Source organism: Capronia coronata (assembly GCF_000585585.1).
Source record: "Capronia coronata CBS 617.96 chromosome Unknown acBCG-supercont1.2, whole genome shotgun sequence".
Lineage (NCBI taxonomy): Eukaryota > Fungi > Ascomycota > Eurotiomycetes > Chaetothyriales > Herpotrichiellaceae > Capronia > Capronia coronata.
The window spans coordinates 3,965,105-3,980,454 of NW_006912894.1; the positions used below are offsets into that span (position 1 = coordinate 3,965,105).

General features: G+C 53.8%; 4 protein-coding genes across 4 annotated transcripts; 2 read left to right on the forward strand and 2 right to left on the reverse strand.

The window, feature by feature from the left end:
- Positions 1 to 424: 424 nt before the first annotated feature.
- On the forward strand, positions 425 to 3,004 carry A1O1_03104 (uncharacterized protein; the record flags this gene model as incomplete). Its single annotated transcript, XM_007724011.1, has 2 exons — positions 425 to 2,913; positions 2,968 to 3,004. The coding sequence occupies 2 exons, from the start codon at positions 425 to 427 to the stop codon at positions 3,002 to 3,004; spliced, it is 2,526 nt and encodes an 841-aa protein (XP_007722201.1).
- Positions 3,005 to 4,043: 1,039 nt separating this feature from the next.
- A1O1_03105 (uncharacterized protein) lies at positions 4,044 to 7,049 on the forward strand (the record flags this gene model as incomplete). The annotated part of the gene is made up of 7 exons (XM_007724012.1): positions 4,044 to 4,095; positions 4,162 to 4,254; positions 4,320 to 4,438; positions 4,492 to 4,714; positions 4,775 to 4,875; positions 4,925 to 5,081; positions 5,131 to 7,049. The coding sequence occupies 7 exons, from the start codon at positions 4,044 to 4,046 to the stop codon at positions 7,047 to 7,049; spliced, it is 2,664 nt and encodes an 887-aa protein (XP_007722202.1).
- Positions 7,050 to 8,615: 1,566 nt separating this feature from the next.
- Positions 8,616 to 9,952, reverse strand: A1O1_03106 (uncharacterized protein; the record flags this gene model as incomplete). The annotated part of the gene is made up of 2 exons (XM_007724013.1): positions 8,616 to 9,838; positions 9,889 to 9,952. The coding sequence occupies 2 exons, from the start codon at positions 9,950 to 9,952 to the stop codon at positions 8,616 to 8,618; spliced, it is 1,287 nt and encodes a 428-aa protein (XP_007722203.1).
- A 2,122-nt stretch (positions 9,953 to 12,074) lies between these two features.
- A1O1_03107 (adenosinetriphosphatase) lies at positions 12,075 to 14,616 on the reverse strand (the record flags this gene model as incomplete). The annotated part of the gene is made up of 3 exons (XM_007724014.1): positions 12,075 to 12,295; positions 12,357 to 14,469; positions 14,527 to 14,616. 3 exons carry the CDS (start codon positions 14,614 to 14,616, stop codon positions 12,075 to 12,077), a joined length of 2,424 nt encoding a protein of 807 aa, XP_007722204.1.
- Positions 14,617 to 15,350: the final 734 nt, after the last annotated feature.

The following is a 15,350-nucleotide window of genomic DNA, read 5'->3' on the forward strand; positions in this document are numbered from 1 at the left end:
CACGTTCCGTCGGCGGGATAAACATGCCAAGGCCGGCCCCTTCTCCGCCCGGCAGCAACTTTCACCGTCCCCAGTCTGCTCTATGATGATTGGGCCGCCAGCGGCGGACGTCGTAAGCCTGCCCCCAGGAGGAGATGCTGACGGATCTCCAGCATGATTGTTGTCTGTAAATTCTTCATTCCTCGCCGTCCTTGCTCCAGAAGCTGCCTTGTGGAGTGTGCTGGATACCCTCTTCATTGAGGTCTTCCTACCCAGATATTTTCGAGGCGCCTCGTATTGCTTGTGTCGTTTCACACTTGACGCTGTCATTGCTGACCCCGGCTGCCTCCGCACTCTCAGGCCAGGCCAATGCGGGTTGACGCATCGTCCAGACGCTGATCTGCTTCCCCCTTCGTTCCCACGTCGCGAGACTTCCTGGATCACGATGATCCGTATACGCCGATATCGATTGTTCCTCCTGGTGGCTCTGCTGGCAGTAGTCACTGTGTACCACCTATCCCGAGTGCCTGGCTGGGATGGCTCAGCATTAGAGGGTCTGATAGGGTTCAAGCCCAGCACCGGCAAGACCACCACCTCCGACGCGCAGTCAATACCACACCCACCTCCACCCGATTCTACACCAGAAAAAGAGACACAACCTGCTGCAGACCCAGTAGCTGCAGTCCCCCCGGCGGTTGAGCCCCACTCTGCGACGGTTTCACAGGCCTCCGAGACGTCCGCGACATCGTCTATTAGTACCTCCGCAAACTCCGCACCCACAATCACAGGAGATGAGCTCCTTACCAAACAACCGAGCTTTGAGGAGGATTTCGGCGAGCATGGTCAGGGCCGTTATGATGTTGCCCCGCGGCCATCGGACCATCCAAGAGCATATTGGAAACAACAGACGGAACACTTCCCCGTGCCGTCCGAAAGCTTGATACCTCTACCAACAGGTGAGCCAAAGGCTCTTCCCAAGGTGCAGTACAGCTTTGGTCGCGAGTCATCATCTAAAAAGGCCGATCGGTTGCGCAGGCAGACGGCGGTTCGCGAATCGTTTAGACATGCTTGGAACGGATATAAAAACTACTCCCTGCCGCATGATGAGCTCAAACCTCTGTCGAAAGGAGTCGCGGACCCTTTCAATGGCTGGGGAGCCACAATGGTGGACTCTCTGGACTCGCTTTGGATCATGGGGCTACGCGACGAATTTGAAGAAGCCGTCCAGATGGTTGGCCAGATTGACTTCAAGACATCTCCCCGGAAGGACATCCCTTTGTTTGAAACTACCATCCGCTACCTCGGTGGACTGATTGCCGCCTATGATCTGAGCTCCGCAAAGTACCCGGTCTTGCTGGACAAGGCGGTTGAACTGGCCGACATCCTTATGGGCGCCTTCGACACGCCCAACAGAATGCCGCTGACGTACTACAACTGGGCCCCATCCTACTCCTCGCAACCGCATAGGGCCGGGGCACATACGGTGCTGGCAGAGTTAGGATCGCTGTCTGTCGAGTTCACGCGCCTCGCCCAGATCACCCGGGAGGATAAGTACTACGATGCCATTGCACGTATCACTAATGCCCTGGAGAAATGGCAGAAGGAGACTACTCTTCCGGGACTGTGGCCCCTACGGGTCGATACTTCTGGCTGTCGGAAGCCGGAGGTCGTCCGCCATGCTGCTGATACAGATGAAGAGCCTCCCTCCGTGGTAGCGATCAGCAAGGCTGAGGAGGAAGCCAAAGTGGCTTCCGACGTAGCCAACACCGGGCCAGGCTCGAGGTCTCGGGTGAGACGACAAGACCCTGCCAACCCACAAGCAGAGGGCGCTCCCAAGAAGGAGCTTGTCGACGAACTAGGCGGCAAGGTTGTGCCAGTGTCCAACGAGCACTGGAGCGGTGACTACGCAAGCGTGAATTGTGAACCGCAAGGGTTGAGCACCGAACCTCACTCTACTACCCACACGTACGGGATTGGGGCCATGGCCGACTCCACCTATGAGTATCTGCCGAAAGAATACGCACTCCTTGGTGGTCTGAATTCACAATATAAGACCATGTATCTGGATTCCATGAACGTCGTTCGAGAGCAACTACTGTATCGGCCCATGACGGAGGGGGACCACGACATCCGCTTCGTGGCCAAGCAGAGCATCTCTCCAAAAGCAACAATGTCGTCGAAAAAGAATGTGACCAAATATGAGGGGACCCATCTGGGATGTTTTGCCGGAGGTATGTTTGCGCTGGGCGCCAAATTGTTTGATCTTCCCGAAGACATGCACCTGGCCGAGAAGCTCACGGAAAGTTGTGTCTGGGCGTATGGATCGACGGCGGTGGGCATCATGCCAGAAGAATTCGAGCTCGTGCCCTGCGACAGTGTCACTACCTGTCCATGGAACAAGACGAGATGGCACGAGGCACTGGATCCTCGTCGCGAAGAGAGATTCCGAGCGGTGGAGGCATACAACCTGGAACAGCAGAGGCTAAGCGAGGAGTTCGTTTCCAATGTTGGGGACGACGAGGATGGTGAGGAGCCAGTCGATCCAGCAGAACCGGTCTCGGAACCGTTCGTTCCTAAGGTGCCTCTGTCACATGAGAAATATGTGGCCGCAAGGATTTCAGAGGAACGCCTCCCGCCTGGATACACCAACATCCGGGCCCGGGATTATCGCCTACGTCCTGAGGCGATTGAATCAGTCTTCATTCTGTATCGCATGACTGGCGATGAGAGTTGGAGAGAGAAAGGCTGGACCATGTTCGAAGCGGTCGACCAGGCGACCAAAACCGAGATCGCCAATGCCGCCATCGAGGACGTGACCAGCCAGCTGATGAAACAGGTTGATACCATGGAGTCTTTCTGGCTGGCCGAGACGTTGAAATATTACTATCTGTTGTTCAGCGAGCCGGACCTGATCAGTCTGGACGATTATGTTTTGTGAGTACCCCGGCCAGGCCCACGAGTGATAGGCCTTGGCTGACGATGTGACAGGAATACCGAAGCGCATCCCTTTAAACGACCCAAGTGATATTGGATGACGACGAACGACTTTTAGTATTTTATAGGGCTATGGAAAAGGGCGAACCGTATATGTATACCGACATTAATGTTGCATTGCATCTGTACGGCGTGGCGTTATAGGGGCCTCCCCTGATGCAGAGCACTGACACCAGTTGTGTCTGGATGATAGATGTTACCGTCCTCGATCCCATCCCCCTGTTCCATAGCACCCTTGGTGTATTCGGTATACCCTGTTGGAACTTACGGGCAAGATCCAGGTTTTTCAATCTCTCCCTCTTCTCCTCCCCGACTCGTTCTTTTGGGAGGCGGCCCGTGGGGAGAGATGTCAAGGATGCGGTGGGAGAGGCGATGCTGTGAGGCTGCAACTGTCAACGCAGGAAGATTTCATGAAGCGCAGCTCTGCAAACGCGAGTATCAGCCTTGCAGAGACAAGGTATTCTTTGAATGTAGCATACCTACTCGTCCTCGGGAGATGTCTCAAAAATGGAGAAGCGGGCCTGGAGAACTGGAAGCTGGTAGGTTGTGGATTGTAGATTTATTGCTGTGGTGCTGCAACCGCGTCATCTGGCATCTCCTGCCAACTATAAATCGCCGATACGTCAAAGATTTGGTGGATAATACGGTGATACCACAATACAGCGTCCTAAAGCCCCATCTTTCCAGTGTTGTGTGTATCTAGGGCCCGGTACATACGGAGCTGTACCTAAGGTATTGATACCTACCAGGTACCTGGTATCTCCCTACGTACTACGTAGTGTCTAACACACTGCAGTTGACACTCCACCTGCGCCTTGAATCCTTGATCGTCTTCACCACCATCAGCATCACTGTTACTATTGATTACCTCTCTCCCTGTCACCTCCGGATCACCACATATTGCTACCCGCTGCCTGTCAGCACCCCCGTCGCCGGTATTGTGGTGACCCTGTCTACACAAATGTCCCTGCATGCCTGCGTTTCTTCCCGTGTGAAGAGCGACTGTTCGCTTCCGACCGTGTTCCGCTCAGTATCAATCATTGGAGAGACGATATGAAGCTGGTCATAGTATGGATCACGAGGTTACATATGACTTCGAGGACGAAGAGCAGTTCTGGATCGGTCAGTGAACGGACTACTCGTCTCGTCTCCCAGCGCATGAATCTGACTCTCCATCTCCTCCTTCAGTTCTCGACCAGACCGTCTCTCGACATTGCGACTCCCACAGCAGTATCGACGATACCTTGCGTTCCTACCTGAGTTTGGTGTGTTCTTGTCGGGGTACGTTGGGACTATTGCATCAAGACAGAGAAGAGAGGCATCATGCTGACGGTCGGGCACTTCAGACCGTTTTCTGCCCACCGACGAGCATCTTGGCCGTTGCGCATTTAGGTTACAAGAGTCGACGCTCTTTGAAATCCATGCCGACTACATTCGCCGGCAGTTTGTCCACTGTCTGCTTGAGGTGTGTTCTGCTTCGGTCGCTGGACATTCCTGGAACTAATGGACGGTTTACAGGAGGATGAACACGACGTCATATTGGCATCAACGTCCTTCTTGCTCGCCGATGCGCAAAGCCATGAGGGCACTTTCGAACTATTGAATGACGAAGGAGCATTCCCGAGATTGGTGGACCTCATATCCAGCCCGAAACAACATGGAAACGAGGTCCTTCACAGACTCCTCATGGAGTTGCTCTACGAGATGGCGCGCATACAGAAGATCAGACTCAGTGACCTTGGTACGTTGGAAGAGTGGTCGACGTATTGGGTGGTGATCTAATTATGTGGGATCGAAACAGCACATGTCAGCGATGACTTTATCAAGATGCTGTTCGAGATTATAGAACAGGTTTCCGACGATGTCAACGACCCCTACCATTACCCGACGATACGTGTTTTGGTGAGCCCATTTCCCCCTCTACGGTGAGTGGGCGCTGACAGTCGGGTAGCTTGTTCTCAATGAACAATACATGGTCGCCGCGCACGATCCTGCGAACGGTCAGAATGCCGCGCCACTGACAAATAGGGTGATCAAGGTTCTATCCACCCATGGCAGTGAGTACAAGACATTCGGCGAGAACATCATACTGCTCTTGAACCGAGAAGGTATGGAATCATTCTCTTGCTTTCTGCTTCCAGACCCTGACCTGGCCAGACGAAACATCTTTGCAGCTCCTGACACTAAAGCTGCTCTACCTGCTGTTCACCACCCCGACCACCTACGAATACTTCTACACAAACGACCTGCACGTCATGGTAGACATCCTGCTTCGGAATCTGCTCGACCTCCCAGAGGAGGCTTCCTCTCTCCGTCATACCTATCTCCGCGTGCTCTATCCCCTTCTTCAACACACACAACTCCAATATCCTCCTTATTACAAAAGGGAAGAGATCCGCAAAGTATTGATGATCCTGGGTGGCGGTCATGCCCGAAATGGAAACGACTCGTCAGACGAGGTACATCCCTGGACCCATTTTGACGTGGTGGACGAGACCACGAGTCGCCTGGTCAAGCGATGCGAGGGTGTGAGCTGGTTGACGGACCCAGAGATCGACAATCCAACACCAACCGAATCGCCTACGGACGAAACCGCGTCGAATGCTTCTCCCCCATCGTCGCCATCCAAAGGCAAACCGCCAGCACTTCCCGCGCCACGCAAACTGAAAAAGCGGACTTCTTCCAAGAGTTCAACACTGGATATGGGTCAGTACCTTACGCCTCAGTCGGCAAGCGCTCGCCAGTCAAGCCTCAGTATGATAGAGGTGGCCGCACAGAGAGAGAAACCCGGAGTCATGACGCCTAGCCGGAACCCTAGTCTGAAACAAAACCTTCGCGCCGCAATAATGCACAAGAAGGAAAGACCTCCCCCGCCTCCGCAAGCCAGACGTTCTGGCTGGGGCAGGCCGCATGCGCGAACTTTCCAAACCGACATGGAAGTTGCCAAAGCAGGTATCACAGTTGCGAGGCTCGAAGTCGACCCAGAAACCGAGAGGCAGCCCAACGACCACGACAAGCAGTCCAGCCAGCCTCGGACATCAGTGGCACAAGAAAAGGAGAAGAAGAAGACTCCCTCGTCTCAGGCACCACCCCCCGTGCCCTCTCGTCACAAAGGACATTTCAAAAAGCCTCCGCCCGCGCCAAAGGCTCGACGGTGGCGCGTCGGTCGTGGGAAACAGGAGGACGGAAACAATGGTAGCAATGAACCTCGGCAACCTGGAAAATTCGGTTCGAATCTACCTTCGATTGTCACCACTTCTACCACCGGGAAGAACACCCCGGAGCCGAACCCGTTCTCGCCGCACGAGAAGGAATCGAGTGAGACGACACGGACCGCAGATAGTAACATGAAGATGGCCGTTAGCCAGGCTCTGGAGAACGCTCAAGCACAGGTTGTAGAGGCCATCACTGACACTCTGGAACACGTCGATCTGCATGCGAGCAATACGGGCGATGCGGAAAAGAACAACAACGACAACAACGACGCTGGCTTGAAAGAACCAAGCCAAGAGGCAGACGGTACTCAGACGATCGATTCCACCGCCGAAACAAGCGTCAGTATTGAGCAACTTCGCTCCAGGTCTCATTCTCGGACGGGGGGAGACGTCGAACCCTCGTATCATGACGCCGTGATGAACCAACCACAACCAGACACCGAACAATCTTTAGCGTTATCTCCGTCTCGGACTCCGTCCTCCTCAGATCCTCCTCCTCCTTCTCAGCAGCTAGCCAATCCCAACGAAGTCGAGGTCATGGCAGACCCTGAACCCGAGTCGGGCGTGTGGGTGCCCATCTCCAACAACCCGCCGCGAATGGTCCTCACGCCTCCAGCCCAGGAGCCCCTGCGTGGCGTGCCAGGACCGCAATACGAATTGGAACGAAGCCCCTTCTTGACGGACGAGGAGGAGGAGGAGGAGGAAGAGGACGAAGAAGATGACCACGACCACGACCACGACCACGACCTTAAAGGTGCTGTTGGTGTTGGTGCTGGGGTCGGATTCGAAGTCGAAATCGTATCTGAAGGCGAACAAGGCGCATTCCATGTCGATCTTGCTGAAAGAGAAGACGATGGATGATTGCCGTAACTCGGTAACAACAACGAAGACAGACGGCCGTCGAAGGACGAGTTGGCCTCAAGAGAAACACGATGAACTGGAGAGAAAGGGGTCCAGCTGAATCAGGATCTCAATTTGACCTTGAAGTCGGCGGAACCGGACCAACTCTTTAGAGAGACACGTAGAGGGTACTCGTAGTCGAAAGTCAGAGATCAGAGGTCAAAAGTCAAAAAAGACAGAAAGCATACCTTACTATGGGATATTTCCCACTGCTGATACTACTACTACTACTACTACTACTACTACTACTTCTTCTTCACGCCAAAGCATAGCATAGCATAGCACGGCAATCAAAGCAAAGTAAAGCAAAGCAAAGCAAACACTATCTATAAAGATTGTTCAGTATCTTTATTACTAATATAATGATAATGGAAACTTTGCTGCTCTGCTTTACTGGGCCGCCTTGCCTATATATGTCTCTATATACATCTATATCTTTATCGATTTACCTATCCATATGATAACTACAGCGGCCCTTCTTTCATCGGTCGTGAGTGATTACTATGTGATTGGGCGTACCGAAAGAAACCAAAATGTGACTCGAGAGGAGAGGACTTATACATCTATTTCATATTTCTTGTCGACCTTGTCCACCATACGTACTCAGTTAATCACAGACCGATTGTCATGACTACTCATGACCTAGCAAACGGACTAGATCATACGGTACAAAACACAAAAAATCGCATTTTCCCTACTAGTACGTCATCGAAGCCTACAGATCAATGGGAGACAACGAAAACTCTGGGACGGTTGAGGCAAGAACATTGCTCATCATTGTTTGGGGCAGAAATTGGCTAACTAAGCTATTCAAGCCCGTCTGCAGGGGCATATAGCTGGAGGGAATGGGCATTTGGACTCCGTCTCGCTCGTGTGGAGCTCGCATGGGTTCTTCCACGCCCTCGCTTCTGCTGCGTACTGCAAGACAACGAGGATGGAAGCCCAGGTAGGAGATATACCCCTCCCGTGCTCTTTTTGGACAAGGTCCAGGCCATGGCCACCCACAGGGTAAACCATTCCGCTCCGCAGATGAGTGAGATCCCAGATGCACATGCCAATCTCCAAGACCATATCCTTACGATCCTGTGTGGTCTATCTTCTCCGTCTCCAGGTTGGCTGAGGGCATTTTGTCGGTGCCTGATGCCGGGAGAAGGTGAATGTGTGACAAGATGACTGGAAGAGGTGTCGGTTTGTGGCAGAGTCTGAATCTAGCACACCCAGTCCTGATGTAGACCTGAAAAGAGATCTGTTGGGAAAAAGCGCTATGAACTGACAACAACCAGTACCGGGGGTATCATGTTGAAGTTTTGTCGAAAAACCGGGGAATTTGAAGCTAAACAATCAAGAAGATCAAGGCTCCATGGAACCCTGAAACCGTCTGAAGAAGATGCTGCCGATAACGCCGCCGCTGTGCAGAGTACGAGATCAACTGTACTGAGTGTGCAATGTCGTCGAGTAAGTCCAACTGGTGCTGATCTGAGAGGGATCAAAGCCGCGACATAGGACATTGCTCACCCACTGAGCCGTTTAATGGCCATAGATGCCAAAGTATTGCTCGACTCCAAACGGACCTGGTGATTTGTAGGTCGCATCAAAGGCCTGGAAGATGAACAAACCACCAGGGTTGCCACTGAAAGCGAGATTGAGACTGTTGATGGCAGTTTGCTGGTTTGCTGGCGACGGAATGGCAAGACCATTTGACAAACCCGCCCATGGCCAGCCGGACTCGGTCACAATAACGGCCTTTCCACTCGCAATGTTGGCAACCGCTGCGGCAGCATTGGTCACAAATTTTCCAGCTCCATCAGCACTGGTGTTGGGGTCGAAGAAGGCATGGGCGTTGACCGCACAGTAGTCCGAACTCTGACAAAGCACCGGATGGTTCACATGGGCGCTGAAGGTGTCCACTGTCACGACATTCTTGGTAAAGCCAGCGATGGCGAGCAAGGGGCGGGCTAGGGCAATCGCGGCCACCACGGCGCCCGCATCACCACCACTATTGACGACTTCATTGCCGATGACCACGGTGTCGATGGGAGCCCAGTTACCGTTAATCATGCCAATGAGGGTGGTGATGTCGGGGACGACATTGCCAATTCCGTTAAGACCGACAATAAGTTGCAGGCCTTGAGAAGCAGCAGCTGCTGCAACAACCCCTAGATCACAGCCAATATCGTACGTGCGCACCTTGGTGTATCCCATGCTGGCTAAGAACCCAAAGTCCGAGTTAAGGCTACCTTGGTCTTTGCATCCGGAACTACCAATGAGCTCGTAGCAGATCCCAAATCCGCTCCACTGGGCTGAGGAAGTGTCGTTGTGCTGAGAGACCTTGTCGCCACCAGTGCCAGATGACGAGGCGGCTGGCACAGCAGTGGAGGTGTCAGGGACAGGGGTCGAGGCCGCTGCCGAAGTGGCTGAGGTCAACACAGAGGATACTGGAGCCGGGGACACAGAGTCGGACGAGGACAAGATGAACGGAGTAGTGGTTGGAGCATAAGTCTGAGAAGTGGACAAGATGCTGGTGGTCGGGACAATGGAAGTGACAGCGGTGGAACTGGTCACGACTGGAACAACGATGTCGGAAGTGGTGGCTTTTGGAGTTGGGAGATCACGGTACTCGGTAGAGATGATGTTGCCGTACTGATCAACCCAGACGACCGCATTTGGCGCAGTGATGGTGACAATGTCGGTGACCGTAGAGTAGTCGGTAATCTCGTGGCGCAAGTGAAGACGGTGGTGTTGGTTATTGCCTGGCCCATGTCAGCGTCCGTTCAATGCATGTCTCAGATCTGCGACCTACCATGGGGAACAGCCAGACCGAGTTTCGCCAGCGAGGCAGCAATTCCCAAGATGATCGCCTTCATTGTGTATGGAATACGAGTTTGTGAAGGCGTTCAGCCAAACGAGCGTTTGAAACCTAGCTGGTGGCGCAAACCAGGATCAAAAGTGAGCAACGAGTATACCGGCCGGCGGTCTTTGAAGGTGTATGCGCCACAGGGGTCAGAGGGTGTATAGTCCAATACTATAGCTCACGACGTCGACGGGGAGATATGCCGTTGGCAGAGCAGACTCGTGAATGGAGTATATGGGGAAGGGCAAGGGGAGATTGGCAGTCTGTGCTCGCGGGTCCATGCGCTGTCACTTGGGGCTTAAGTACCAAAGCAGCCACGCGCCATCTTTGTTGACCAGGGCGACCGAGAACAAAGCACAGACAATGAAAGACTGGTCTGGGTTCGTCTGGCCCGCCGCTTCTGGAGCAACGGGAATGTAAGGTTGAAGGAGAGAGGATAAGAAGACAGAGGAGTAGGAGTAGGAGGAGGAGGTGCGATCGTTTGCGCCAGATTCAAAGCCCTGCGGCAGCTGCGAACGGACATCCTGCGATGAAGGAGACTGCGCACAGACAGAACAGCAAACAGAGGGTCTTGTACAGTCGCAGGGACACGAGAACTTACTCTTGAAACCCTCGTAGAGAGCAGCGCGATGAGAGTAGTCGGGAATGTTGATGATGATGACAAGGCGCGAGTCGGAATGGGAGCGAGTAGGTGCGGGAGATGGTAGAGAAGAAAGGAGAGGATGGAATGTTGTTTTTGCGCAGTGCAAAGCGGAATATGGGTGGAAGGAATGTGAGATGAAGCCATCGTCGCAAGCACCGGCAGACTGTTTATATCGACGCGACTTGCATTCACTGTCTGTCACTTTGTGCACTTGGCGACAGCGAAGGGAGTGAGGAGGGCCTCAGTGACAAGATGGGATACTGTAGACAGAGGGTCAGCTGTTCAAAGAGGTCGCCAGCTTCATTGAAACATCAATTCCACTGCAGTCTGTGAAGAGAGTCACGGTGTTGGGTGAAGGAAGGGAAGAACACAGCTCAACAGAGCCAACTTCGCCTGATTAATTCTTCCAGCATCACCACCTTGACGCTTCTTCCTCAACTATGACTGTCGTCGCCGTCGTTCACTCTCACACCCACAATCCTCGTGGTCTCCCCCATCATCATCGTCACTCGGCATTTGCGAGACAGCCCAGGTCGGCGGGTTTACCAAGACAAAGGTGAGGTAGGTAAGCAAGCCACAGTTCCTGTCACTGTCACCCTGGCTGTCAGGGCCCGCTGTCAGTCAAGATAGCTGGATACCCTTCTGCCGAGTCTGGCCATGGTCAGAATGTTCTTTGCTCCAGGGATTATATCATCGAGTCCAGCACCTGTCCTTACTCGGTCGCACCCAGCGCCTCTCGCCCTTCGTCTCGTATCATCCGTTGCAGTTTGATGGCAGATCGCCCTGAGAAGAGAAGGACAGTAAGATTGACTCAGCAGAAGCTGGCTCTTCGATGTCAGACCCATTCCATCTGTTAGTTATACGACTCGAAGCTGCAGAGAATCTGCTTGGGCATAGGAGGGTGGCTATGTTCGACCTCAACTCTTGCGCAGTCTACAGCTCCCGGCCAGCTTCGCACTCGCAATCGCACTCATGCAGCACCACACTGTACTAGTGCACACGAAGAGAAGCAGCCAGAGGACAGATGCCATAAGCCAGGAGAGCTGGCAACACACAAAGAACCCTCATGGTGGTGCGAAGAGGAGGATTGCAAACGGATGACGGAGAACAGCCACAATTGTCACGGCGACCAGATGCTGTGTCCTTGGCCCTTGTCCGTTCTCAGCCTTGCGCATTGCGGGTATCGCCTATTCTCAGCCTCGCTTATGTAAAATACTTGCAACTGAAGCTGTGGAACAGACCATGGTACAACTTGTGTAGATGCATCAAGTTGTGTTGAACATGCATGTCAAATATTCGTTGAACTACTAGTACGCAGTGTCATCAATCATGGGCCTCCCAATATCCCCAGGTTATTGACGCTTTGCCGCTGTCCCGAACGCCCTGTCTGGATGCTGCTCGCTATGCCAGTCCCTTTCCAAGAGCCCTGTGAGCGCATCAAACTCCTCTGCGACTCAGATCAACCGAATTGATACAACAGTCTATTTCCCTTCTATCCTCCGCGCTCTCCAAACTCCCGTGCCCATTTCTCAAATTCTTCCAGCCCTTTCTTGCTTACACTGGGGCGAATGTTGATCAGACTGGCCTCGAAATCCTCCATGCGTATAGGCCGGATCTGCTCCTTGGGCGTGTACAATAGAGCCTCTCCCAGATTACGGAGAGGGCCCATGGCCGCGTCTTTAGCTAATGCTGTGATGTCGGACCCGGAATATCCTGATTCAAGTTAGTCACATGCTTCCTCAAACAAGATTCGCCCAAGAGAGCCGGCACTTACCATCGGTCAGCTCTACCAGCCGCTTGATATCTTCATCGCCAAGTTCGTGCTTCTGATGTCCTAGCAAGGTCCGGATCTGGGTCTCCCGGGTCTCCGCTTCCGGCAAGGGAATATACTGCCGCCGGACAAACCGACGTCGAGCCGCTTCATCAATGTCCCACGGACAATTGGTCGCAGCCAGCACCAACACCCGACTAGGGTCTCCAATCGTCGTATCCTTGCCCGCGGCCGCCCTCTGCAAGTCCGACCACTGGATCAGAAACTCGGTTTTGCTGCGTCGGGATGCCTCGTGCTCGCTCGCACCACTCCGCGTACTGAGCAAAGAGTCGATTTCGTCCACGAATATGATACTCGGAGCCAAGGCTTTGGCCATCGCAAACAGCGCCCGCACCAGCTTCTCAGATTCGCCGTGCCATTTGCTCGTCAGGCTGCTAGCACTGATGGCAAAAAAGGTGCTCTTGCTCTCGGTCGCCACGGCTCGTGCAAGCATGGTCTTGCCCGTTCCTGGTGGCCCAAACAGAAGCATTCCACGCGCGGGTTCTCGCAGACCCATGAACAGATCCGGCCTCAGGAAAGGATACACCACCGCCTCTTTTAGAGCTTTCTTTGCAGCCTCCAAGCCCGCGACGTCTTCCCAATGGACTTCATCCCCCTTGACCACGATTTCATTGAGTATCTGTTTCGCTGCATTCTCGTCCAATCCCTTGGGCAGTCGTTGCAGAATTTCCGCGATCCTCTTTCCCTCCGCCGAGATTGACCCATCATCCTCCGTGGACTCTACATCGGTCGATGGGGGAGTGATCGTGGTCGCACTCTGCGTCCGTCCAGCCCGAGGCCGCCGCGTCCTCTCGACAACCCCCCTTGGGGTATCATCGTCGCTGTCAGTGTTGTCGTCCCTTTTGGCCGGGGATCGACCTCTTGTTTCTATAGCCGTCCTGGGTTTCCCAACAGGCTTGCGACTCATACCAGGTACAGTATTGTTCGAACTGGTGCGCGGATAGGCTTTGTCGAGGAGACTGTTGCTCAGGGTTTGCGCCGGTTTCACCGTCCTTGTTGGATACTCTTTCCGGTATGAAAGGTCTGGCGGTTTGAGAGTGACTGTAGGAGATGTCATTCCCACCCTGGCAGCAACGGGAGCCGGCGATGAGGTATGAGGGGGAGGGGGAGGAGGCCTATCTGGTTCCGGCTCCAGGTCTATCAGATTCGGCACGGATTCGGAGCTAAGCTTTAGGTTGTCCATGGATCTCTTCAGTGACGGCTGCCCATGGCCAGGATTTGAGATGTCGCGCCAGACTTGCTGGGGAAGAAAATCGGGAACCCCCAACGTAGAAGAATTCGACTTTCTTTGCTCCTCGTATCGGGCGGTGGCGTCCTGATCGAGACTTCGCCGGGCTGCGGTGGCACTCAGTCTTGCCTCTATCGTCGGGTCCGAGTCTGGCCGGTTGCTAATCTGTGATCCTCTCCTGGGTTGCGCTTCCCAGGCCAGACCTGCCGCTTTCAAGGTTTCTGGCATCCTGTCCCGGTTCGGAGCCGACCGATAGTTTCTAAAGCCTTTCTTCTCGCTCCGCAGCGTCGTCCGCATCGTTTTCCTGCCAGCATTATCTGGACTCGGGCTCCGCGAGACCTTGTTGGTGGGAACGGCTAAGGTTGGCGGGGCGGTGAAGGGCGAGTAACGCGCCCGGGAGCTCGAGTCTTTTCCGGCGGCATCACTACTCCGGGCGGTTCCCAGAGGTGGTCGCGAGGCCATTGATGGGGTCGCGCTGGGAAGTTCAGACATCTGCATTGGTGGTATGGTGTGATCTCCGAGCCATGATCCCGGTTTGTCAAGCGGTGTCTCTGCTGCACTTTTGCTCTTCTCCAGCCGCCTTCTCCCGCCATGATCTAATCTCTCTTCACCTTGCGAATCCCGCTCGACGTCCTGCCGGCTCCTCTTGAGCGCCTCGAGTAAGTCCACACGTTCTTTGCATTGCATCTCGAGTTCCTTCAATGAGTCGTACAAGGCCCTTTCGGTCTCCGATTTGGGCGAGTAGTTGGACGGAAGTTTGTAGGCCCTGAAGTAATTGATCTGATCCAGCGCCGATTTCCAGGAGCGGAGAGCCTCTGGCTCGTTACCCTGTGAGGCAAGATCTGGTCAGTATAAGGGGACTTCGAGGCAGATGGACGGCATTACCTGGCCTTCGAAGAAGATGGCAGTGGAGCATTGCAGATAACACTCATCGTAGGTCTTCTGCATCGACGAGGATAGCTTGCTCCGCATCATGGTTGCTTTGTATATCTCGTAGGAACATACTCATTTGGAGAAGAGAAAGGACGTGGCGGCGACCAGGCTATTCATGTGTTGTTGTTTGCAAGTCTGCGCTCCAAAGACTGGAGAAACTGGTCGTCGGACAATTAGTACGTATACGGTAGTATGTCAAAGAATAGGCGGCCAGGCGACCAGGCGAATTCAACCAAAACACCGCCCGCTCTACTACGTCACCCATCTGGGGTGCAGCACAGCAGCACAGCAGGACACCGCACACCGCACAGGGGCTGCCCCATCATCAAACACCAACAATTCAATCGATACAATAAGGTACTGTCCCCGGATACCATAATACTCTGGAATTCAAGACTGTTACACCCGCTGGAAGGTACGCGACTCCGATGGACATGAAAGTTACCAGAATGGACACATTAACCCGGCCCAGCTGCACTTTTTCATTGCTGATCCCCCGTCTATCAAATGGCCGAAAAAGACATGATAGGCACAAGAGCCAGTCCCCAATTGATAAATATACAATAGTATCCAAGCCCTTAATTAGGACATCCGGCACAAACATGCACCAGAAGAATGGCCTCTGGCCCCTCGCCAGGATCTGTCACGACGCCTTCGCATGCAAATGACCGCCGTCGACTTCGAGATCAAGGCCGGACCAACAGACAAAAAGGCATGCGGCCATGCCACCCGCCCAGACCAGACGTACCGGTGCCCGGCGTATACGAACACAGAAA